This window comes from Puma concolor, chromosome D4 (assembly GCF_028749965.1).
Source record: "Puma concolor isolate L17-30 chromosome D4, mPumCon1.1.hap2, whole genome shotgun sequence".
Classification (NCBI taxonomy): domain Eukaryota; kingdom Metazoa; phylum Chordata; class Mammalia; order Carnivora; family Felidae; genus Puma; species Puma concolor.
This window is the reverse complement of record NC_141679.1, coordinates 61,367,282-61,394,333: the sequence shown is the minus strand read 5'-3', so window position 1 is coordinate 61,394,333 and position 27,052 is coordinate 61,367,282. Positions and strand designations below refer to the sequence as shown.

At 49.4% G+C, this 27,052-nt stretch overlaps 1 protein-coding gene across 1 annotated transcript in view; it reads left to right on the top strand.

Annotated features, from left to right (window-relative positions):
* The window catches only part of GABBR2 (gamma-aminobutyric acid type B receptor subunit 2), a 349,107-nt gene that overhangs the window by 304,214 nt on the left and 17,841 nt on the right, over positions 1-27,052 (top strand). The window contains exon 14 of the mRNA XM_086683581.1: positions 26,007-26,117. Within this exon, the coding sequence (XP_086539707.1) occupies positions 26,007-26,117 (111 nt within the window). The remainder of the gene's footprint in view (positions 1-26,006; positions 26,118-27,052) is intronic.

Below are 27,052 nucleotides of genomic sequence, written 5' to 3'. Positions count from 1 at the left end.
CCTGCTCTGGACATTTCATATCAATGGGATCATACAGCATGTGGCCTTTTGTTTCTGTATTCTTTCACTGACCATCATGTTTTTAAGGTAGCCTGTGTCAGTATTTCATTCCTTTTCTGGCTGAATAATATTCCTTTTATGGATATACCACATTTTGCTTGCCCATTCACCAGTTAATCGATATTTGGGTTCTTCTCACCTTTTGGCTATTATGAATAATGTTGCCGTGAGCGTTCGTGTCTAAATTTTTGTGTGAATATATGTTTTCAATTCTCTTGGGTACACACACACACACACACACACACACACACACACACACGCAGAATTGCTAGGTCATATGGTAACTCTAACATTTTTAGGAACACAGCAGCTGCACCATTTTACATTCCCACCAGCAGTGTATGAGGGTTTCAATGTCTCCACGTTGTCACCAAAAAATGTACTTATCTGTCTTTTTGGTTGTAGTCATCCTTTTGGGTGTGAAGTGGTATCTCATTGTGGTTTTGATGAGAATTATTATCAAATAACTAATGATGGTGGGCATCTTTTCCAGTGCATGTTGCCCATACACATATCTTCTCTGGAGAAGTATCTATTCAAGTCCTTTGCCCATTTTTGATTATTTGTCTTTTTGGTGTTGATTTGTGAGGGCTCTTTACGTATTCTGGAATACTACTAGATCCGTACCAGATATATGATTTGTGACTATTTTCTCCCATTCTGTGGGCCATCAATTCACTTTCTCAGTAGCATCCTGTGACGTGCAAAAACATTTTTTATTTTAATGAAACCCAATTTATTTTTTCTTTGGTTACTTGTGCTTCAGATAACATAACTCAGAAACCATTTCCTGGTCCAGGGTCATGTAGACTTATTACACTTCTGTTTTCTTCTAGGAGTGTTATAGTATTAGTCTTACATTTAGGCATTTGATGAGGTAATGATACAAATTACTTCTTTTACATGTGGATACGTAGTTGTCCAAGGACAATTTGCTGAAAAAAATATTCTTTCCCCCATTGAATAGTCTTCTAACCCCTATGCAAAATCAGTTGGCCATTGATGTATGATTTATTTCTGGACACTCAATCTTATTCCATAAATCTACATGTCTGCCCTTCTGCCAACACCACGCTGTCTTGATTACTATCACTTATGGTTGGCTTTGAAATTGGGAAGCATAAGTCCCGCAACTTTGTTCTTTTTCAAGACCGTTTTGGCCATTCAGGGTCCCTTGATTCCATTAGACTCACAGGATCAGTTTTTCCATGTTTGCAGAAAAGACCACTAGGATCTTTCATTGGGGTTGCATTGAACTTGTAGTAGATCATTTTGGGGAGTACTGATATGTTAGCTAATTAACAAACCGTAAATGGCCCCCAACATTCTGTCTCACCTCATCCTGTTTTTCCATCACATCGTTTATCCTTCACTCTCTCCTCTGTTTTCTGTCTTCCTCCACTGGAATGTGAGCTGCATGATACAGGGCCCTTGCCAGTCTTGCTTAGTGCTCTACTCCCAAAGCCTACATAGCACCTGGCAAGCATATAGGAGGTGCTTAATTTACGTTGGTAAAATGGACAAGTGAATGACGAGCAAAGGAATGCATGTATAAATGAGTGAATGAATGAATGAATGAATGGGCATGATTCCCTGGCATGACTCTTTTCAGCTTTGGCAACCTCTGACCAGGTGATGTGGTTACTCAGCAGCTGGCTTAAATTATTGGGTAAATATGTTGATACTGAAAAGAAAAATAAGTAACATTTTAAAGTAATATTTGAAGAGGAAGATTTTTAAATGATTTTTTAATCTTTTTTAATGTTTATTTACTTTTGAAAGAGAGACAGAGGGGTGAGCAGAGTAAGGGAAGAGAGAGGGAGGGAGACACAGAATCCGAAGCAGGCTCCAGGCTCTGAGCTGTCAGCACAGAGCCCGACGTGGGGCTCGAACTCACGGGCTACAAGATCATGACCTGAGCTGAAGTTGGATGCTTACCCGACTAAGCCACCTAGGCACCTTTAAATGATTTTAAAGATAGGCTACGTTTGTGGTTCTCAATCCTGGCTGCATCACCCAGAAAATACCTTTTGTAAAATACTGTGTTTGGGTCACGCTCCCCAGAAAATCAGAATCAGAAGGGGTCCTGAGCATTGGGATTTTTTTTTTAGGTTGCCCTGGGTTCTAGTGTACAGCCAGGGTTGAAACCTTCCGGACTAGCCTCTCACCTCTCTATGAAGGGCCCAGGACTGCACTGTGGATGCCAAAGTTAGATAGAAACTCATGATAATACATTAAAGGCTAAAAAGGTAAGAGAAGAAAAACTTGAATCCAGAAGACCTCAAGTCCAGATGGTCCCCTACTACCCCCCACCCTGACCTCCAGTCAGAGGATGTGATAGTGACAGAGGACAAGCAGACTCAGAGAGAGGGCCACCTGGGAAGGCTCACGTGTGTGAACCCTACAGAGCTGAATGAGTTCCTCCAGGCTCGTGATTTTCTGAAAATCCTTCATCTTCATTTAAACAATTGTTTCCCCCATGGAAGAGAGAGAGCAAGGAATAGGAAAAAGGAAAAGCTACAAGATTTCTGTTTGTGCCATATTTTTCAATTGCAGTTGAGAGGCAGGTGAGCGAGTTCCAGACCAAAACATTAGGCAGGTTAAAAAACAAAAAAACAAAAAGCAAAAAACAAAATAAACCTGTGCCCTTCAGTTGCAGGAAGCCACCAACCACAGAAATCGACAAGAAAGCAAGGGCCACCACAGTGGCCAGGCACCTTGGCACCCGCAGTGGCTCTGAAATGGGACCATCGGCCACTGAATATTTGTTATTCAGTGAATAGTTGTTATTTTGGGCCATTGTTTGGCTTGAAGTTTCTCCCTAAAGCAACGGTGGATTAAGTTTCAAATACTGAGTCATTTTGACCTTGACATAGGATGGAACACTTAACATAACCCAAAGATGCTCAGTTCAGTTCAGAGAACACTGACACAGTGTGGACCCCTCCTAAGTGCTCAGTGGATAGCAACATAATCTCAGGTCCTGCACAGTTCTCGGTGCCCAGCCTACCTGCTTTCCTGCCCTTCTATGGACTGGGGCTCTGACTTTCGGTCTCTCCCACATGAACACAGGCGCTGAACAGTTGGCAAACGCATACTATAAAAACAACAGTGCCTCATATTTCCACAGCATGGCCTAGTTCACAAAACACCTGGACATCCCCATTTTAGAGAGGAGGAAACTGAGGCTGGAGAGGTAAACTGACCAGCCTGAGATGACCTTGCAACGCATTGAAACTGTCCCCAGCCCTGGCCATGTGGTGTCAGATGACGTGGGATCCCTTCTGCCAGAATGGGCCTACTGGTCTCTTGATACTTCCGGCTTTTTTTTTTTTTTTCTTTCCCCGCATCAATCCTGTGTTTTACTTGTTTTGTTTTAAAGAGACATTTTCTTCACTGGTGCTTTCAAAATTATTAGCATCCATTGTGCGTAGTGTTCTCTTATAAATGTTTAAATCTCTTTTACATCTGTGATTATCTGGTTGATGTTTCATAAGCATGGAGCACTTGTGAGCAGATGTTCAAACCCAGCAAATTTAGATCCGAGAGCATTGTCTCCCAGTCCAGCTCGTCCTCAGTAGCAGTGTGTGTTGAGTGCATATACTATGTGCTAGGCCCTGTTGCAGATGCTTTACATTGCCAGCTCATTTCATCTTCACAACAGCCCCCTGCAGTTCTTACCATTATCTACAGACGAGGAAACTGAGGCACAGAGGGGTTAAGCAACATGCACACAGTCACACAGCAGATAGGTAGGTAGCAGATGGTCCGTAATGGTTATGCAAATAGACTCTGGAATTAGATTTAGCTTCAGATCCCAGCGTAGCCACTTACTGTGTGAAATTAGGTTAGTACAGTGGGTTGACTTGTGGCCCCAAAAGATATATCAACATCCCCACCCCCAGAATCTATGAACAGAACCTTATTGAGGCAAAACGTCCTTACAGATGTAATTGAAGATCTTAAGATGCAATCGTCTTGGGTTACCAAGATTGGCCCTAAATCTAGTGACCAGTATCCTTATAAGAAACAGAAGAAGACATACACGGAAAAGAGAAGGCCGTGGGAAGGGGGAAGCAGAGACTGGAGTTATATGTGGCCACAGTCCAGGGAACTGCAGCCACCGGGAGCTAGAAGATGCACAGGATTCTCCCCCAGAGCCTTCGAGGAGGCAAGCCCTGCCAATACCTTGCTTGAAGACTTCTGGATTCCAGAACCGTGCAAGAATAAATGTCTATTGTTTTAAGACACCCAGTTTGTGGAAATGTGTTACAGCAACCATAGGAAATTGATACATACAGTGAGGGACAACTTCTGAGGGCCACAGTTTCTTCATCCAGAATACGGGTCTCGATATTAATAGTTCCTACTGCAGAGGGCTTTGGGAGGATTAGAAGAGGATTGGAGAGGACATTGAGGGCTCTTGATGAAGGTTAGCTATACATGGAGCCTTATTTATTATCTGGCCCCTGGCCACCCTGCCCCTCAGCCCCCTGAGAACTAGTCCCTCAACTTGCCATTTCCCTGTGTCTGACTCCTTGTCACTGGGTCCCCTGAGCCCAGACCGGTATGTTCCTGGCTCGGGAACCTCAGAGGAATCAAATCTGATGCCCAGACCCAGACTGCACAGCCTGTCTCCCTGAACCATCGTCACCAGAGCTGCCAGAGCGAGACGATGAACATCCGCGCATGGCGTTTTAATATTTCACCCAAGAAGTCATTTTCCTACATGAGTCAGACACAGAAGTCTCAGAGAATTAAATCGAGAAAGGTAACTCTGGGCTGGAGTGATTTCTGCCAACGGGTGTGGAGGATTTTCCTGTGTCCGCTCGGCTCTTTCTTTCTTATCTGTCTTACAGCAGACGGGAAGCCAGCTGACGAGAGATTGCATGTTCATACCAATTATTAAAAATATATGGCAGCCTTCTGGAAATGCATTCACATGCCAAGGGAATGGAATGCATTCACAACCCAGGCTCCTGCACTGTGAGCTTTGGAGGAATGATGAGGTAGATACTACAGTCCAAGGTTCTGATCCATATGCCGCCATCTCCTAGCTGTGTGACCCGGGGTGAGTGATTCACCCTCTCTGGGCAGTGCCTATTAGGAAAGATTCCTGCCTCCCTCACAGGTTTACTAGGAGCATTAACTGGAATAACATGTTCAAGTGCCTAGCACTGAGCCTGACCCATAAAAGGCGTTCTATCATTGTGACTTTCGTTCTCACCCCTGACTCCACAAACCTTCTGACTCCATAAGGAAATTAACCCAACTACCCTGCCAGCCTCCCAAGGAAGTCCTGAGGGGCAGGGCTGCGTGTGAGGTAGATTTATCCATTCCGATGCACTTCTACCAAAATGCATTCACTTAATCCTTACACAGTCACCGTGAGCAGAGAGAGTCCTGTTCCCATTTTGCAGGTGAGCACCTGAAGGTCTGCAGAGTCAACTGACCGGCTCTGGACCATACAGGTGGCGGGTGGGGCCCCGAGGCACGAAGCTAGGCCTGCTGCTCCCAAAGCTATGCTCCCTCCGTGCTCCACGCTGACTCTCACATAAGACCACGGAGGGGGAATTGCTTCATAAGTAGCAGAGCTCCACCCCCGGGTGAAGTCTTTACTGTTACTGCCTCCAGCATTTGTCTGTCACCAGGCATCCTAACTGCCATCTTGCCCACATTTACTGTCCTCGCTTCCCCCTTCTAGGCATAAACCAGTTGGATCAGTATCATAAGGCCCATTCCGTGGGCGTCTATGAGCATAAGCACGGGTGGGTATAACCCATCCACGCATGCACACTCCCCCCCTGCCCCGTGGCTTCTCCCACATCTACGCCCCGTGCCCCTCCCACTCGCTCTCACTCCCACATCCAGGAGGCTCTCAGCACAACCCACCCTCTGTTCTGGAGAAGACTTCGTGATGCTCAGCTGCACCATGAGGCTGCTAGAGAGGCAGGAGCCATTCATTCATTTGCCCAAACTTCATTTACTAGGCTCTGCTACGTGCCAGATGCTGGGGCCACAGCACTGGGGGAGGCACAGCCCCTGCTCTCAGGACTCCACCAGTCCCAGGGAGACAGAAGCGTTCACTGACAATGTCAGTACTCCGCCCCCAACCCTAGAGGATCACAGAGGCTAATCGCACAGGCTAATCATCCTGCCTTGAGAAATAGTTCACCAAAAAAAGGAGAGAGGGGACTTTTTTCTCCCCACATCTTGAAAGAACAAGAAGGACTTGGGTGGTTTTAAGACCACAGGAGCTGTGTGAAACAGTCTAGCATGTCCTCAAAAAATTAGACAGTCACCATCGGACCCAGCGATTCCACCCCTGGATCCGCACTCAAGAGAGATAACCATGTGCACACTAATAATGGCAACAACAGGTCAAGCCCCCACAGACCTCCAGCAGCTGGTGAATAGGTACACAAAATGGGTGTATCCAGACGATAGAATATGATTCGGCCATAAAGAGGAATGAAGCTTGAATACACAGTGCACCTTAACAGCATCATGTTTGGTGAGAAAAGCCAGGCGCTACCTGGCCCCATATGGTACAGTTCTGTCCATGTGAAATGTCCGTAGGCAAACCCACAGAGGCAGAGAGTAGATTGGGGGCTGACAGAGGGGGATGGGGGGTAGGGTTCTACTCCCTGGGTTGGGGGGGGGTTTGTAGTGATGGTAGCACCACATTGTAAATACAATAAAAACCGGTGATTGTACACTGGAAAATGGTTAAGATGATGCATTTTTGGTGATGTGAATTTTATCTCAAATTTTTTTTAATTTTTTTTCAACGTTTTTATTTATTTTTGGGACAGAGAGAGACAGAGCATGAACGGGGGAGGGGCAGAGAGAGAGGGAGACACAGAATCGGAAACAGGCTCCAGGCTCCGAGCCATCAGCCCAGAGCCTGACTCGGGGCTCGAACTCACGGACCGCGAGATCGTGACCTGGCTGAAGTCGGACGCTCAACCGACTGCGCCACCCAAGCGCCCCTATCTCAAATTTTTAAAAACAGACAAGTAAAGGTAGACACAGGCACCCCAGGCGAAGGACACTCCAAAGCAAGGGTAGGAAGAGGTGGAAGTTCTTTGGGAAGCAACTTTCCAGTCCAACTAGAGCATAATGTGTTGTATTTTTCTATGGCTGCTTCACAGCCTTAGAAGACTGATTGTCAGCCCTAATCCCTACCGTAGCCATTAGGATCTTTTCAGTTGCAAGTAACTAAGTTGGAGTGCACAGTGGAGGCCACGTACTGACATCCTGGAAAGGTGCAGAGGTAACGTGGACTCTTCGGGCACACGGTTTAATCAGGGATCCCTTCCGTTTCTCTGTGATTCTTTCGTCCCTGCCTCCCTCCGTGCGTGAAATATGTCATCACACTAGCTTCCCACATGCTATGGAGATATGAAAAGAAAGATGCATTTCATCTAGAAAGACCTTATAAATTTGGGGCAAAATAAGGGGCTCCTGGGTGGCTCAGTCAGCTAAGTGTCTGACTCCCGCTCAGGTCATGATCTCACGGTCCTTGAGTTCGAGCCCCACGTTGGACTCTGTGCTGACAGCTCAGAGCCTGGAGCCTGCTTCGGATTCTGTGTCTCCCTCTCTCTGCCCCTCCCCCACTCATGCCACTGTCTCTCTCTCTCTCTCTGTGTGTCTCTTTCTCAAAAGTAAATAAACATTAAAAAAATATTTTTTGGACAAAATAGGATTTTACCTCAGTTTTAAACAACGGGCAAAGCCTCAAGGAATAATGGCATTCCCAGTAGATGAAAATCCTTGAGCAGGCAAGTGTAGGGTATGTGTAAGAAAGAGTTCAAGAATCGGTTGCATCTGGCTGCTTTTTTGGTAGAAAGCAGGTACAGGGCTGGAAGGAGCTTGGATTTTAACCTCAGAGGCAGTTGGGAGCCATTCAAGGAGTTGTAGCAGTGGAGCAACGTGATGAGGTCTTTATCAAGGTTCACTCTAGTTACCAGCTTCTACTTGTCGTAGGTGTGATAAGAGATAATAACGTGCTTGTGAAGGACAACGTACTTATTTGTGCTGAAGTGTCATGGAGTCTGAAATTTACTTCCAAATGGTCTGGGGGCGGGGGGAGGGTGGAAACGTATGTGTGTGTGTGTGTGTGTGTGTGTGTGTGTGTGTGTGTGTGTGTGTGATAGAGAGAGAGAGAGAAAGCAAGACAGAAAGAAGGGGAGCAGATATGGCAAAACGTTAGCAGTTATTGACTCCTAGAGGACAGTGCACACAAGAGTTCTTTGTACCATCAGCTAATGGATGTTTGGGGAAAAAAGTTTTCATAGGAATGAGAGCAAAGGAGCAAAGTGGGGATGGGGGACAGACCTCCCTGAGGAAGGGACAGGCTGGGAAGGTGACACAGTGAGGGCGAGAGAGCATGAGCCCCGAGGGACAGGGCGTGGTGTCCTCAGGGTGAGATGGGCAGAGAGACTCAAGCCACAGTGCTCAGGGCGGGTGGACATGCTGGTGAGGAAGGCACAGGAGGCCAAAAACTGGGCAGCTTCCAGCCCGAGGGCCCAGGAGGACCAGTACCAGGAACAGAGGGCCGAGGAGGAACTTTCAAGGAGGGCTCGTTTTACACTCTTTATAATTGATGTTTGTCTGTGTGACTGTTGTGGACTCAGAATTTCAGAGCTTGAAATGATCTAAGAAACCACCTAAACAGACCGCTCATGTCCCTCATGGGGAAACCAAGGCACAGGCTTACTTAAAGCCTCAGAGCCCGATAGGTGACTGAGGATAATGTGCCAGGTTGAACCAGTCCTCAGATGCCTGTTTCCAGGTTCCTGCTCTTCCTCTGAATGCCCCGGGGAACCAGACACAGGAGCCATGACATGAGGGTACAAGAGTTTGGTCTGCCTTTCTTTTTTTTTTTTTTTTTTAATTTTTTAATGTTTATTTTTGTGAGAGAGAGACAGAGCGTGAGTGGGGGAGGGGCAGAGAGAGACAGAGGAACACACAGAATCTGGAACAGGCTCCAGGCGCTGAGCTTTCAGCACAGCCCCCCCCCCCCCCACACACACACACACACAAGGCTCGAACTCGGGAACAGCGAGATCATGACCCAGGCCAAATTCAGACGCTTAACCGACTGAGCCACCCAGGCACCCCTGATCTGCTTTTCTTAATGAGTCCTTTGAAATGCTTTTTGAACTTATATCTCATCAGGGAGCTTTTGGGGGGGTAGACTGCAGCAGGGGGTGATGGAGGTATAGTGATAGTAACAGTTGGCCCCGACTGAGCCCTCCCCTGGGGCCAGGCACTTATCTGGCGGTTTTCCACATCAGTCCATTTAATCCTCAAACCTATGAGGTGGGCACTGTGTTTACGCCTATTTTACAGATGGCAACAACAAGGTTAAATAGCTGCTACAAGGTCCCGTCATTTGTAAGTGACAGAGTTGGGACTAGCACTCAGGCAGTCTGGCCCCAGAGCTGGCACGTTTAACCACCATGCCATCGACCACACCACCTGGCATGGGTCTGCTATGCTCTCCTCCTGTTCTCAGTGACTGGCTGGCTGACTGATGATTGATCTGTTTATTTTGCCAGAGGGAGGGTCCACAGCGAATTTTGGCCCCAGCCTCATTGGTATTTTTGCAGTAAGTCAAGACCTATTTATTACTCATAGAGTATTTGGGGGGTCCATGATAAAATAAGAAATGCAAAACTTAATTTCACTTCTCTGCTAGCTACACCGCTCATTCTTTTTTAATAACGCTCTCTTATCAGCCTCCTGGCAGCTTTTGCGTTTCCCGTGCATGTTAATTACTTTATTATTAACGTTGATATCTTTGGTTCGGCCCAGCATATCTTGGTGCTTTTTGTTTCCAACGTGCACCCATTTTGCCTTGTTCATTGGCATACGCGGGCCCAGTTCCTGTTTCTAAAAGGGATTCTTTGAGCCTCGGTAAACATATGGCTTTCAATTAGTCGTGCAATCCTCATTCCCATTTTCATCTCAGCCACGTCACTAATAGAGTGTTCTTAACATTTCCCCAATACAGGCTGTATTGTGTCAGGTTTCTGATATTGTTCCTCAACCCTTGTTTTCTCTCCAGGTTACAGCTCAGAGAACCCCACAACCTAGCACTGAGTGATATGACAAACAGTAAGATGTCCAGAGATTGAACCCTGGGGTAGTCAGAGACAGGGCTTTGTGAGATGAGCCTGGAGGGTGATCCAGGACCAGATTCTGGGAGGACTTGAGTGTTAAGCTGAGAACTTCAGACTTCATCCTAAAAGCCAACATCCTCCCAAAGTAGATGATACAGAATGCTAATCCCATTAGGTGTCCCAAAATAAAAGGGAATGGGGGATTTCATGGTCCAACAGCTTAAGAAATCCCAGAAACAATACATCTGCCTCTTGGAAATGTACAATGGACTTGAATTTAGCATGTTAAAGGCTCTGAAAAGTCCTGCAGTTTAAAATTTTTTAATTAAACATTTTAATATTTAATAATAAAAAATGTAATTAGCATTTTCAAAACTTCTTTGGCCACAGAACCCTTTTCTCATGGAGCATATTTACATTTACATATTCTGAAGAATATAATTTAGAAAGTACTGCACGAGGGGACGAGGAGTCTTTATGGGTTTTGAGCAGGAAGGGAGCATGCTTAGACTCTGTTTTAGAAAGGTGGCTCTGAGGGCGCCTGGGTGGCTCAGTCCATTAAGCATCTGACTTCGGCTCAGGTCATGATCTCATGGTTTGTGGGTTCGAGCCCCATGCCATGTTGGGCTCTGTGCTGACAGCTCAGAGCCTGGAGCCTGCTTTGGATTCTGTGTGTGGGTGTCTCTGTCTTCCCCTCCCCTACTTGTGCTCTGTCTCTCTCTCTCTCTCTCTCTCTCTCTCTCTCTCTCTCTCTCTCAAAAATAAATAAACATTTTTTTAAAAAGAATTTAAAAAGTCAGGGCACCTGGGTGGCTCAGTCGGTTGAGCATCCAACTTCGGCTCAGGTCATGATCTCACGGTTCGTGAGTTCAGGCTGCGCATAGGGCTCTGTGCTGACAGCTCAGAGCCTGGAGCCTGCTTCCGATTCTGTGTCTCCCTCTCTCTCTGCTCCTCCCCCATACGCGCTCTGTCTCTCTCTGCCTCTCAAAAATAAACAAAACTAATAAAAAAATAAACAAAATAAAAAATAAAAAAGAATTTAAAAAGAAAGAATTTAGGAAGGAAGGAAGGAAGGAAGGAAGGAAGGAAGGAAGGAAGGAAGGAAGGAAGGAAGGTAGCCGTGGCAGCCAGTCGCAATGGGAGAGACTGGAGGCAGGAGGGGAAAAGAGAGGCCCTGAGCAGTTCAAGCAAGATGTAATAAGGATTGAAACCAAAGGTTTCAAATGTTTCAATGTTTTCTTTCTCTTTTATTTCAAGCTGCATTGTTGTCTTAAAATTGGAAAATCAGTGTTGCTATAATAAATCATAGCACAAGGATTTTACTCAGGCATAAAATCTGAATGAGAAAAGCAATCTGTGCAATCTTCCATCTTCAAAGGAAGCATTTAGCCCAACAGGGTGTTGGAACACAATGGCCATCTGTTTCTGCAAATCACTGGAGTTCATCGAGGCTTTCCAATCAGATAGACCCAGATTCACGTCCCAGGTCCACACCTTAGTGGTCCTATGACCCGTGGCAGGTGGCCTCACTTCTCTGTGTCTCCATTTTCCCATACAGTGAAGAGGAAGAACAATCCTTTTCTCGCAGGCAGCTTTAAGGACTGCGTGCGGTGACATGTGCAAAGTCCTTAGTGTGGTGCCTAGCACGTGATAACATAAAACAGATGTCATTGCCCTTCTGTATTAGTGGGGATAGGCTGCGCCGGGCTGCAGTAACCCTCTAAATCTGGGAACCCCTAAATCTCAGCAGCCAAAAGCATAAAAAGCCTATTTCTCACTCAAAGTCCACCTGTGATTCCACATAGTCTCCAGGGTGACTGTCTTCCACGAGGCCGCTCAGCGATCCGGGCCCCACCACCAGGCAGCTGGCCGGCCTTACAACAACAGTTCTGGGCCTCAGCCCATTAGGGGCAAATGGCGCTTCACACACAGCACACTGGCCAGAATTGGCCATGTGACACCCCCCCCCCCCACTGGTAAAGGGGCTGAGAACTGTGGACAAGCAGCTGGGGTGTGGGCGGAGCCCCTGCCTCTGCCACTCCTTCATTCCCTTCGGTCAGCCCACTTAACCTCTCTGAGCCTCAGTGTCCTCATCTGCAAAATAGGGCTCATACTTCCTGCCCTACCTTGCGTGGGATTGTCACAGGGGTATGTGTGATTATGTTGATGAAAAACGCTAAGTTAACGTGAGAGGTGATTGTATGCTTACTTTTTGCTATGCCAAAGCTATGTCACTTTCTCTGGTCCATAGGAAAAATGTACCACTTCAACCCTCCTTAAATCTACGTTCCTATTCTTATTGCCCTGACGCATCCTGTCCCTAGATTGCTCGCTCCCCCCTCTCATTTGGGCCTTTTTAATTCTTTTTCAGTGAGATCATTAGGTCACAGTAGCCTTTGGTGGCTGGTTCTTGGAGTGGCACAGTAGGGCAGCACATCCTACATGGAAAAGGAGACCTTGAAGTGTCACGAGGGATGACAAAGGGGCCACCAGCACATTTCTCCTGGACAGCAGAGAGAGCTCTCAGGGGTTCTGCATCACAGGATCTATGGTTGCTTAGATCCCTAAGGAGCAGCAGACAGGGGTGTGTGTGTGTGTGTGTGTGTGTGTGTGTGTGACCAGTATTCCCTCAAACATGGACAATGACAATGTGGACCGCCAAGCTCCATGGTATGCTTCAACTGCCAAATAACCAGTGCAAACTCAGGGGACTGTAGGTGCGGGGAGGGGACAGCACTCTTGCCCTACTCAGACCCCCTGGGAAACTTGTGTCTCGGATGGGACCCAGACCCCATGCAGAGAGTGACAGGAGGACAGGAGGACTGTGCCACATAGAAAGGGTTGATGTCAACCCAGCAAAGAGAGGTGTCCGAGGAGCACAACCGCCGGAGCTTAGGAAGGAGCCCTGGCTTGCAGGGGCCCGGACGGCAGAGCCCATGACCGTTGGGCAAAGTTCTGGGGATTCAGGTCTCAGCTTAGGATGAGGAAGAACATTCCGATTTTAATCTGACTCGTCCCAAGAATGAACTGAGCTTCCTTAGGAGGTAGTGAGTGTCTCATCATCAGAGGTGTGCAAAGACGAACCCTTGGCAGAGAGTACACACTAAGGAGTGGAAGCGAAAGAAAATGTTTGAGTCTCTTCAAGCCCAAAAGGTGTGTGAATCCACAAACTGGAACAGTGTGATCTCAGAAGACTTTATATGTGTGTATATAAGGAGAGAAGGGCGGGGAGGAAGAGAAGAGGGCCTAGAAAAGTGAGCAGGCTGTGGGGTGAAGAAGGGGGCATGCCCACCCCCCCTTTGGGGGGGGGGGTTGCTGGAGGATCCCCAGCGTGGCCAGCGGGGGCAGCAGCGCCAATCACAGCATCCTGTTTTGGGACAATCTTTGCAACGTTGCACTTTGGGGGCTCCCAGTCCGCCTGCCTCCCTGAATGACAACAGGAAAATGAAATGGATGCTTTGTTCTCACTTGCAGTACCCTGGGGCACTGTGTCTCTGGGCTTTGTAGTCTTTTGTCTTACCCGGCTCTTGCTCAGTGCTCAGAGCAGCCCTTTACAGCAGGTGACTCTGGCATTTCTCCAGCAGAACCTGGGGCTCAGAAGGAGCAAGAGCTTGGGGCCAGAACCCTCATCCAGAGGCAGGGCCCGTGGCTGTCCATCATCCCAGGGCACTGTGCTGTCGCCCTACTGCCGCTTAGCCAAGGGCAGACGGTAAAATCTGAGATGCAGCGGAGAACAGGAGAGGGGGCACTTGACGCCCGCCCACGCAGCCACCTTCCTTTCTCCTTGATGAGCTGGGACTCCCAGAACTCCAGATGAGCCAGGGTTCCAGTGAGCAGCACAAACAACAGAAAGGGCCCTGGGCTAGGAGTCAGGACGCGGGGATCAAGTGTGTGCCCCTGGGTGAGTTGCAGCCTATTCCCGGACTAGGTGTTCTCTCGGCAAAATGGGAACAAGGGTGATGGCCCTACTAAATTTTTAGGGTTGTTAGGCAGATCTAATGGCGTTGAAAACCATAAAATTGAGTGCACGTGCCCAGCAGTGGTGAAATACAGTAGCTCTGTCCAGGACCCTTCATGCTCCGGCTTCCTGATTTAGAGCGTTCTCACACCCTAGTTCTGTCCCCTCCCTGTTCTCACCAGGCTGGGCGTGGACTTGACAGCAGGGAGTCACGTGAACCAGTAGCCAGGCCATGCGGCAGGCTCCTGTGAGAGGACAATGAGAAACACCGCACCTGCATGGCCAGGCTGAGTAGGGCCAGCTTGGCGGCCTTGAGGCATCAGCTGAGCAGGAGAGACGGCCAGTCCTGCCAAGGACCAGGGCTGAGCAACTTGAACGGGGCCCTCTGGGAGCTCTACTCACTTCTGGGGCCACAGACCTCTCCCCAGACCAGGGGCAGTTACCCCCACAAAGAGGCCGGAGGGATTCTGGCCTAGAGGCAGGATGTGGGTGAGTGGGCACTTGAGCAGGCATGCCCAGGTCTGACTGGAAAGTACAGGAGGAGGGGCTGCCTTTGGCCAACTCGGGGCCAGGACGAAATCTCAAGTAGGGCAGGGCACCAGAGTGACCGCGGAGGCAGCTCGTGGCTGGAGGTGCCTGGCCAACCATGTGCCCTGGGGTGGAGGAGAGCACCGTCTTGGGACACTTGAAACTCATTGCTGGCACTCTAGTGACCAGGGCATGCTTTGGTGTAGTTTGGGATTTGTGGTTTACAGCAAAGGTTTGGGAAGTTGGGCAGACCAGGGAGCAAGTCGCGGCTCCAGCATTTAGTGCCTGTGTGACCTTGAACATGACACTCAGTCTCTCCTCTACTCATTTAGCACCCCTGAAAAGGGGCTCACTAGAGCTCACTCATGCAGTGATTGTAGGAATGCAACGGGGTGTATATATGACATGCTTAGCCCAGAGTCTGGCATGTGGAGGAACAGGTGCCATTCACAAGGCGGTGAAGAGGGGTTATCCCAGGACCAGGAGGGGACTTTATGGGCTTGGCCATGGATGGATGAGGCTGATGATGAGCGTCAAGGCTGGAGAGATACGTGGGGCCCATCATAGAGGGTCACCATGCTGCGGTCACGAGTCAGTGCGTTTTTCCTGCGGTCTGAGAAGCATTGAAGGTCTCTGAGTTGGGGGCCTGGGTGGAATCAGAAAAGAAGGGACACCCTGGGTTCTGGTCTCACCTGGGTGGAGCGGTTCTCTGAGCTAGACAACGCGAGAGGAAGGGCAGGTTTAAGGGAGAGAGTGACAAGTTCAGATGGAAAACGTTAGGTTGGAGGCCCAGGAACATCGAGGAAAGGGGTGCCCCACAGAGAGATGCCCCTCCGGGGGAGGAAGGGGAGCAAGAGGGCCCCAGCAGAGAAAGGCGTAGATCTGGGAGAGGGCAAGGCCTGGAGGTGACAGGAGAGAGCCCATCCAGAGTGGCCTTTGAGGGTAGGGGACTAAATAGGGTCCCTCATCTCTGGCCACTAGGGTGGGTCATGGAGACCATGGGGAGCATCGCAGTGGCCTGGGGAGAGTGGTGACAGGTACAGAATGTAGATGGCCTTCCAGATGCCTTTTTCAGAACGCTCGGCTGCAGGGCAAGAGGAAGGGGCAACTAGTTCGAGAAACAGAAATCGCCTAAGGAAGAGTTTTGGACGAGGCTGGGGGCTGGGGTGGAGGCAGAGGGTAACTCCCCAGGGAGACAGGAGCATGGCGTGCCAGAGGCTTTCCTTCCCTCAGTCACTGTCCGGGTGGTGCTGGGTACACATGAAGTGACTGTTGCCTCATGAAGCTCTGGGTTTTGTTTATGCTTAGGATTTACCTTACAGCTCACAGTCTCACCGTTCCTGTGGGCTCTGCAGGTCACAGGCCTCCCTTCTCTGCAGCCCCTCTTGTCTCCCGCTGCTCTTTTCCTTGATCTGCTCATCCCCTGCCTACCCCCTCCTCACTGGGGCGCCACCAGGGGGCCCTCTGGCCTCTGCCTGCCCAGGACACCCAGCCGTGGCTCCCACAGGCACGCTGGGAAATGCCGGCCTGCGGCTTTCAGCCTGTGGGTTGAGGCATCCTGGTCCTGCTGAGGTGGGTGCAAGCCAGACTCTAGGCAGACGACCCTGCATCCCATCTGGTGCCGCCACCGTGGAATCACGGAATGTTGGCGCTTGAGGGGACCTCACAGGGTAAGGGGCCAGCAGACTTGCTGCTTCTAGAAAACTCAGGTGACCATGTGAACAGTTAACCCATATTTCCACGTACCCCAGTGTCAGCTGAGGTCTTATGGGCCCTGAGATCTGGGAAGAACTGCCTCAAACCCCCTAGATGGGGAAGCCAGGGACTAGGGACGCGCTGGACAAGCAGCATGGACGTGGGTGGGTGGCAGACAGACCCAGCTCACGCGGCCGGGCCCTGTGCTTCCTAGCATCTCATTCAGGAGAAGCCAAAAATCTGGGTGTTCCCATGAATCACCTGAGTTTTAAGTCCTGCCTATGAAGACAAAAAAAATGTAAGCACTGTGTGGATCAAGTAAAATGCGTCAATGGCCCTCACGCCGCCCAGAGGCTGTGAGCTTCTCCCTGCCCTAGAACTGAGGGAAGACCCACACGCTGGCACCCAGCCGTCCCCTGGTGACTGTCTCTCTTGAGGATGTGCCACTGGGTCATCGACTCATCTGGGGAGGTGTGTGTTTGGGCACTGGTCTCATTCCCCAGCACAGGCAGGCTTGTGCTGACAGGGGCCGCTGCAGACCATGACACTGACACCCGAGAAGCAGGGGGGCCACCGCCCGTTCACCGGGCGCCTGGTGAAAGCACCCTCACGATCGAGCGCCTCTTGGCTTTGGGTTCGGTGGCAACATCTGTGAGCTCTTCCTGCTCCAGGCTTGCCCCGGAGGCCTCAGACACAGGCCCAAGGAAAATAGGGGCGCCTTCGAAGGCCCACCTCCCCAGGGAAGGGAACAGAGGCCGCAGGAAGGACAAAAGAAGTGGAGCTGCCCCCCCCACCCCCAACCCTGCTTTGCAAGAAGGAGATGGTGCTTGCCTCCGCCTCTGGCTTGCTGTGTAACCTTAAGCAAGTCTCTTGTCCCATCTGAGCTCCGTTTCCTCACCTGTATAACATGGGTATCAAATTCCCGGCTCCTTCACCAGACTGCCCTGAGGTCAAGATCAAAGAGGGACTCTCGTACGAACACATATGGGCTCCAAAGGGCTAGAAAGATTAGGACCTATTACGGCACTCGTCAGCCCTTAACTTCCCCCAAGACAGTCCTCACCCCAGCGGTGAGCCTTTCACAACCTTGAGATTTCCCACAAGATTCCAAATGCAGAATACCTGTCTGAACAGGACCAGGTGGGGGTCTTGCTGTCCAAATGGTGTCCTCAGGCTGATCAGGGCTCCTTGCCCTCCTCGGTGAGGTCCTGGCCACCTCCTCCACCTCATCTCCCCTCCACAAAGCAGGGCTTCGTGAGGATGTGGCCAGAGGGCATCAGGTGAGCGGCTCTGGGCCCCACGTTTGTTGTTCTGGAAGTTGTTCCAGGCCTATGTGAGCAAGGACGCATAGCACCAACGGATCGGATACACCCAAAAGCCAGCTCCGGGGGGCTGATACGGCAGTGCCTAGCACCCATGAATGGCAAATCCCCATAAATGTTGTGGTGAGCAGCCCACAAGGCTGGCCCCTCCTGTGCCAGCCTGCAGCATGACCCAGTGCCCAGGGCACAGGACCGGGCTCAGGACACCTGCATCTGGGCGTCTCCTCAGTCACCCACTCACTATGAGTGCTCTGCCGGGCCTCAGTTTCTCCATCTGTAAAAAGAGGAATTGGAGTAGTGCATTTAGTGTTTGGAAATGGGCAGCCAGGGGAGGGAGATTTGCACTGTTCCAGTGACCAGAAACCACGCCTGGCTTTTAGGGCCCACAGCCTAGGAGCTCTGAGTGCCCTGCACTGAACAAGACAGTCCCTCACAGCAAAGAATTGTACCCTCTCCAAAGAAAAACATGTGGGAGCATCCCTGTTGAGAAACCCCGGTGTGTGATCTCACAGGTCCCTTCCAGATCCGGGATCCTGAAAAAAATTCACCCAAACTCATAACCAAACATTCTAAAAAAGAAATTCTTACCTTGAAATGACAGCTCTAGCTTTGCTGCCTCAGAGATGTGGGGCTGCTGCTGTTGAGATAAGCAGCCCAGCCCCAGAGGGATCCAGAAGGTTCCTCCCGGCTCTAGCGCTCTGTGACTCTGCAGTGGGAGATAATGATGATGGTTTACATATAAGGAGCGGGCTTTCCAGCCTCTAAGGCCTGCTAAACACACCATTTACCTCCTTTGATGGTCTTGCCAACCCTGGGAGGTTGCAGATGAGCAAATCATGGCTCAGAAAGGCTTAGGGATGTGTTTAAAGTCACATAGCTGCCAAGTGATGGACCTGGGGTCTGAATCCAGGGCCCTTTCCCGTTCTTGCCCAGACTTCCTTGATGAGACTCCCTCACCATTTCCCCCAGAAGAGGCATTCACCTGCCTTCCCAGGAAAAGAAAAGCATCTCAGGATTCTGAAACGCAGCCCATGAAGGCCAGACACCCTCCCCTCCCCTCCCCTCACCACACACATTCAAATTCACATTGATATACATACATATACTCTCCTCTAGTAGAAAAAAACACCAATTTTACTATGTATTTCAAAAATCAACTTTGAAATTAAAAAAGGAGAAAAGGAAGAAGAAGGAGGAGGAGGAGAAGGAGGTGGAGAGGAAGAGGAGGGGGAGAAGAAGGGGGGGAGGGAAAGGAGGAGGAGGAGGAGGCAGAGAGGAAGCAGCAGCAGCAGCAGGAATGGCCCAGTGAAAAAGTTCTGAAAGCCAGCTTCTGGGAGCTGGTCAGAAGGTAGAAGACACCCCTCCTTCAAAGAAGCACAGGCTGAGTAGGGCTTGGGAACCTGAGCCACTCACAGCAGTGGCAGGCATAAAAGGTCCAAGGGACCAAGAGCCCCGTGGTCACAGGTGAAGCATATGGCTCCCTTCACTCCCACCATCCAGAACCCCCACCCCAACCTCCCTGCCCAGACTTGAAACCCTGGCCGGCCCCACGCAGGACACACAGAAGCCCAGTGTGGTTGAGATCTGTTCCAGGGTCAGAACATACAGACAAGCTGTGTCAGGTCTGTGCTGGTACTAAGCTATCACTCAGTGTCAGGGGTGTGTGAGTGACAAGAGAATCTGGATTTTTGACCAAAGATCTGCTAAGCTGAGGACCAGACATCACTCTGTTGTCTAAGATCCTTTAAGGCCTCACTGCCCAGAAGGCGGTCCCTGGACCAGCAGCATCAGGGTCACCTGGGAGCTGCTTGGAAATGCAGCATCCTGAGCCGCAGCCAGACCTCCCGCCCCCATCTGCACTTTAACAAGCTCCCTGGGTGGTTTGTGTGCACAGCATCGAGTAAAAAGCAGTGTCAGCCCCTCACTTACTACCCGCCAGCCACGCTGGCCTCCTCTTGCTCCCTAAAACATGCCAAAGTCTTTGACATTTCAGATCTTTCCTACCTGTTGTTCCCCCTCTCAGGAATGCTCTCCCCCTACGTGCTCACATGGCTGCTCTTTCTCACCCTTCAGGCCCTCAGACTAAATGTCACCACTTCAGAAAAGCCTTCCTGGACTGCCTGACCTGCAGTCGGTGCCCCCCTTGGCACTTTTCTTTGGCTGCGCTGATCACCGTTCTGTTCACAGCTGCACTGTGTGGTTTGCACTCGCTAGAGTGACCACTCCAAGAAGGCAAGCGCCCTGCCGGCGTCTATACCTGGACCCGGCGTGGAGCATAGTCCATGGCACACAGCAGGCACACGAGACTGAGTCGATTCTGAATGAGTGAGTGTAGAACAAATACAGTCATGAAATATAGGACAAATGTAGTCATCCCTCAGTGTGCGCAGGCTCACATTAACTGCACCATAAGTTAACCCTTGGACTCGCTTTGCACCTGGGAAACTGAGGTCTCCAGAAGGGTGGGGCGTGCCAGACGCTCACCCAGCAAGTCTATGGTAGAGCGAGACCAAAGCCTTTGGCCTTTCAGGACTCACCACCTCCACCCCTGCCCGACTCCCTGCCTGTCCGTTTGTGCGGCCTGACAAAGCAGGATGTTTGCAGGGGCCACTGACCTACATTGTGAGTAATTGCATTATGCAGAGGGACTCTCGGGCCAGCTGCTCTCCTTTTGCTGCACAGATGGGGGAGGCTTTCCCGGGCAGCTTCTGCAGGCCTCCTGCCGAGCAGCGGTCGGACCAGGAGTCAGGTGTGAGCCCTTCCAGCCTCTGGCCCTCACGGATAGGCGTGGCCTCTCTGCTGGGCACCGCACCCTGTCAGGCAGGAAGAGCATTTTATCAGCTTGCATTCCACTCCCAGCGCCAAAGCACAGCCTTCACAGAGCTCCGGGGGCTTCAGAGGAGGCCGCTATTGAATGTTCAGCGGTTAAGTCATTCCTCCCACAAACAGCACCTCACAGTTTATACAGCAGGGTTATAGGATTATACATACCCACTGTCTCCTTGGAATGTGATGTGGTGCTTGTGAGAGGCAGGGCAGGCTGGGAAGAGCATCTGGTGAGGGAGGAAAGAAAAGTGACTGGTTTGGGAGGTAGACAGACCTGGGGTAGAACCCAGCTCCAACAGGTACTAGCTAGAAATTTGGGGCAAGTTCTTTCATCTTTCTGTGCCTCGGTTTTCTCATCTGCAAAATAGATACAACACTTTGTTGGAGGCTTCAACAAGACAACATATGGAGACCTCACAGCTTAGTACCTAGCATGCTGCTGTCACCCGTGACAAGAGAACTGGGTGTTCTTAGGGTGCCTGTTACTGGGTGAGGTCAACTCACTCCCCCTCTGAGGCTGCTTCTCGTGGAATCGTCCTGATCTTACTAGAATGGAAGAGCCCTGAGGACAGGGCTTTTGTCAGCCCTGGTTACTGCTGTATTCCCCCCTGCCCAGAACAGTACCTAGCAGGTGGTAGTGCTTTATAGTTGTGTGTTGAATGAATGAATGATTACTTAGGTAATTGCCCAGGTGGACAGCAAGTAAGGAAGAAAAATAGAGGAAAAAAAGCAATTTGAAAGCTCTTGTAGGCTATTCAGCCATGGAAATTGATTTAGACCAGTCAAAATGCTGTGTAGTGCCCAAAAGTATGGAGAAGCAAGATTGCAATCCTGGCTTAGACCCTTATACGAGATAGCAGCATGGCATCTGCAGGGGGTAATGCCCTGTGATCGCTGGCCCTGGACTGCATGACAGGCCCACGCTGGGAGTGTGGATGAGTATAGGGCCAGATAGGCCTGGGTCCTCCAGCCCCACCTTTCCCAATATCCCCTACCCTCCCACAGCACTCCCACTGCGGGGAACTGGCGTGGGGGGGGGGGGGGGTGTTCCTCTAAGGTGCCTGGAAATCTGGCCTCCTGTAAGACCACTGGGTGCTTTCTTAAGTAACCCAGGATGCTGCTTCCGGCTTTGCGGCCCCACCGAGCCACAAAAGTAGCTCTGTGTCCTCAGCAGAGGGTGATCCACGGCGCCGGTCCAGACCCTCCACGCTGGTCTTCGATGCCCTCTAGTGGCACTTTGGTATATGACAACTCCAAGTAAGAGCTCAGCTGGTGGCGCCTTTCCACACCCCCATCATCCTTCCTCCCCCAACATCCCACCCTTTGCATCATCAAATGCGTCTCTCCCCATGTGTGTGACTGTTCAGACCACTCTGAACTCAAGTCCCAGGCATGATTAGAATCGATCAGATAAGAAAAGGCATGGCTTTTACAGTTGGCTTTGAGATTCAGTACAGGGGTACTGACTATTCAAACTCCCCACCCCCTGGCCCCAGGAGTACATGAACCTCATCACTCCTAAAACCACCCAACCCCTGCCACTCTTATCCATGTACAGTGTGAACAGACATGGGGTTGTGTGAGGATGATGTTAATGACCAGGAGATTTTTGTGGCGTACTTCTGGTTCAACACCTTTGCACTAGCTCACCCTCAAGACCACTGACTTCTCTGAACTCTTGACTGGCCCTTGATTTTTTTGCCGCGCTCCCACCTCTGCAGTGGTGGCTGTGCTTAAGTTTATTGAGATGGGTAAGGGACTAAAAAACCAGATGTAGGGATTAGGATTTCAGGATGGGGAGCATGGAGGGGGTGGGAGTGGGCAGGCTACTGGCAAGTTAAAAGGTAACCTGGCTAGAATGTCAGCTGCAGAAGGAAGAAGACAGAGCTAGCAGCAGTTTGATAAGAACTACCTAATGGAGTCTTAGTCAACCGTAAGGAACATATGAATCACCAGTGGAAGGTAGTTGTTTAGAAAGCCAAGGATATGTGGAGCAAGGGCATAGGCAGACTCGCTTAGGACCACCACCTGGAGTGCTGAGCTCGATTACAGGCCTATAGATCAATGATGAACTTGAGCAGTTTGAAGGACCAGGTCGACTCGTGGCAGGAGGTGATGTGTACCTTCACAGCAGCTCTTTCCTCCTGAGGAAGGGTGTGCGGACTCAAGAAGAGAGCTTGGGATTATTCTGAGGACCCCAGAGGAAAGGCAAGGACCAATGGGTGGAAGTACTGGTGGAGAAGGTTCTGGTTCAGTAAATGAGCTGTGTAACCACTCACCAAGAGTGGGAGGGGGCTCTCTGTCACTGGGGATATAAGAGCCAGACAACCATTCTTGGCCTCCCACGAATAGAGTTTTCATAACATTGAACAATGGTGTATGACAGCATCAGTCCTTTATACACAAAGAATCTAAGAGTCTGTCATAAATTATTGCCTTTCATTGGAGAACAACAGATACTATCATCATTAATGGGTTTGCTATTCATGCATGACCGTAATGGGCCTGTGCTACTGCATTCTGATGTCTGCTTGGTTGTCAGACATTAGAGAAACCCAAGTTTCACTGTTATAAGTCACTGTTGACCTTGGGACCAGCTCCTTTCTCAGTCTCCTCAATTAAACAGTGAAAGTAAATTAGGAAACCCCCATAACCCTTACTAGAATCCAGCCCAGCTCCTGGGCGGGTAGCAGTAGAGGGGAAATTTCTAGCCTGGCAACTCTGACTGTGGTTCCTGGAGATCACCTCCTGGGTTGGCTCTCACTAGTACCCACGGCTGCCACTGCAGAGGCCTCAGGGATCCATTCCCGCCTATGTGTGGACTCAATGACCATGGAACCAGAGTCTGAGCTAAGGCTTTCTGTGGCTTGAGAAAACAAAAGGAAAATCAAGCTTAAGAGAGGATGCGGCTGGATGATCTGGTTACAAAATGGCCTTAGTGCGCCATCATTTCCCAAATCACAGGAGTCCAGGCCATTGCCTGCCTCAAAGGCCAGGCCTAGAGAGCAGGGCCAAGAGAAATAAGTTTCCCATTCCCGGTTACCTAAGGCCTGCTTTCCACATCCCTGGATCCCACCAAAGTGCTCCTTCTTCCTGGTGAGTGACCCTGGGGATGCCTACCTCTTCTTCTCAGGCATGTGGCTTTACTCCGGGCCTCAACAGGACAACTTCATCCTGGACACAGTTCTTTGATGAGATACCCTCAGTGTGTATCTGTTCCAAAGGCAAATAGATTCACAAATACATCTTCAACTTTACTTAGTAAATTTGTTGTTTGGATGTAGAGATCGTAAAACTATTTTGTATCTATTTAGCATTGAGCAAATGAGTGACTATTGTGATATTGTGGAAAACCAGAGATCTCACTGCAAGAAGAGAAAGACGCAAATATGGAATGGGAAGAAGAGCCCCGTGGTGTAGGATTTTATCTCTATCTATCTATAAACAGATGGTAGAGATATAGGGATAGCTACATAGAATGATGATGGATGGATGGATGGATGGATGGATGGATGGATGGAAGGATGGATGGGTGGATAGATGGATGGATAAGTAGGATAGATAGATAGATAGATAGATAGATAGATAGATAGATAGATAGATAGAGGAAGGAAGTAATGATACCCTAGGAACAGTGAACACATCTGGTGCCCAGATCTTGGTTTCTAAATATCATTCTCCACTAAAAAGAACCAAGACTCCTCAGAGAAATGACTGATCGTAGGCTGGGGAAAGGAAAGCACAAAAAAGTGCAAGTCCTTGGTGTTCTGAGAGGTGGTAAAGTGCTCCAAAAAATTATGGGGATGTATTGAAAAAACACATGAAGCTGTATGAAGGAGCCAGTTTCCCACTGGCCAGATCTTGGAAAATTTGAGCAATCAAAATGAATGATAGTAAGGGTCATAAAGCACTGAATGAAAAATTAACCCCTAAATGCATACTGACCTACATAAATAAATGGAAGGAAAAGTAAGATCTTGTTTACAGTGGCATGCCAAGTATTTAAATAAAACGATGAGTTAGAAAGTCACCATTTTGCAGCCACCAGAGGAACATGACTCAGGTAGAAACCATCTCTGGATGCTGAAACCACTGGGTTGATGATGGGGAAACGGGATACTCACACAGTCTCAAAGTATCTCCCACAGATTATTTATTAATTACAAGAGGGAAATGGTACCTTTGAAGTGGAGAGATCTGGCAGACATCACCTGAATCAAATGATCACAGTAACATCACCAATAACGGGACAAAGTGCCATCAAGTGCCACTGATGTGAAGCTCCAAAGAGGGAAAAACATCACTTTACATAGGATTCCTGCCATGAATGCATAACCCGAATCCGATCATGAAAACACATTCGGACAAACCCAAATTGAAGGACATTCTACAAAATAGCTAAACTGGATTCTTCAGAAATACCAATGACATAAAAGACAAAAGTAGGATGAGAAATTGTTGAAGATTAAAGGAGACTAAAGACATGACAAGTAAATGCAGGACCCAGTCCCAGATTGGATCCTGCTTTGGAAAAGCCACAATTGTCTTAAAGGATATTATTATTGAGCCAATTGGCAAAATTTGAAAACTGATAGTATGTTAGATAATATACTGTATCAGTGTTAAATTTCCTCAATTTGGTAAGTATATGTGGTTATGTAAGAGAGTCTCCTCATCCTTAGGAAATACTTGCTATATATTTAGGTCAGGATGTCTGTAACTTACTCTTGAACGGTTCAGAAAAAAATATGTAGAATATATACATATTTTTCGTTCTCTGGGTGTGTTTTTCTCCTTTTTCCACCATGTGGCTGATTATTTCCCAGAGATTGCCAGCTAAAATTGTTCAGAGAGAGAACACATTTGGGTAAGATCCTCTCCACCATCCCTTTTCAAGCAGAGCACTTTGTACTAGGAAACCTCGTAAGTCTTTGACCAGACTCTGGATTGGCAGCTGTAAGTCAGGTACCCACACTTTGACCTATCAGCTTTGGCCCAGGATAGGTCATGTGGTATATAACATGGCTGCTACCACTGCTCCCTCACTCAGGGTGATGGGCAAAAAGGTCTCCTTCTTCTGGCCTAGCCAGTAGTTACTGGGGTTAATCCCAAAGACACCTGAAGGCCTCTTGACATAACTGTGTGCCTCATTCTCACCCTCACTCTTTCAACAAACATTACAGATGTATGCTCTGGGCCTGGTCCTATGCTAAGTACTAGAGGCACAGGAAGTGACCCACTCCCTACCTTCAGGAGATCTGAGTCAAGTTTGAAAGGCATGAAGAACAGATGACTAGAGTGCAGGGCTGAATCATGACCAACAAACAGAAGGCAGCCTCATGGGAACACAGAAGAGGGGCCCAAAAGGCCTCCTGGGCAAGGGATTGGCTAATGGCTCACGGGAGGGAAAATGGCCATCAGATGGGGCCCTGGCTGCTGGAAGGGTGCCCAGTGCCATCCCTGGGTTTCTGTTTTCTCTTTGCACAGCCGGACCCAGCAGGACGGGACATCTCCATCCGCCCTCTCCTGGAGCACTGTGAGAACACCCATATGACCATCTGGCTTGGCATCGTCTATGCCTACAAGGGGCTTCTCATGGTAGGTGCGGAGCAGAAGGCAGAGGTTGGGGGATGCTTCTCTGTCAGAGCTCTCTCTCCCAGGTGCCTCTGTGAACATAAAAATAAACAGAGCCCCCAGGACTAAGCACTTAACTGTCTGCCAGGCCCGGCGTCTGCCACGTGTAACCTCAGTTCCCACAACAGCCCTCCGAGATAGGTGTAGACAGTGCTGAGAAGGCTGAAGCTTGGTTTGCCCGAGGTCGCTCAGCTAGTAAGTAGCAGATTCAAGAGCTTAACCACAGAGTAACCCCAAAACTTGTGAGTGTGCCTCACGGCGGCCACCATACCACTCCCGGAACAACGGTCGGTCAACATCTACCGCGCGTTCACATCCCACATTTTACTGGATTCTCTCAAAGTCTGTGGGAGGTGAGTGGAGTCATCCTCATCTTATGTAGATGAGGAAAGTCAGGCTCACAGAGGTTAAAGGGCGCCTGGTAACCTCCAACCTCCGAACCCAGTACTCCTTCCACTCCACCCAACTGTTGGCGTCAAAGGTCACATACCAAGCCCACCAGACACATCTGGAACGATTTGAAAAGGACAGCCGCACCCCCACCTTATCCCAGCTTGACCCCTGAATCTTCTCTCCACATCCTGTGCAAACCATGCCTCCACTGAAATCCCTCCAGTGACAGGAAACCAGGTACCATACCCTCCTTAGGTCTTTGTACAGGAAAGTTAAGTCACCATCCGTATAGTCACCATCTGTATGTAAGTCGCCTCTGTATAGCTTCCACTTAGAGGCCAAGAATGAAGCCCTCTCCAAAGGTCAGGTAAACCAGGTTTTCTTGTATTGCTCGAACGTATCCTGCTGCTTCAGAGAACTGTTACTGAGGGGCCACACCAGAGGAGCATATACTAGGCAACCCTAGGCAAAGATTGTCCCCAACTTCATACTAGTTGAGACCAGGT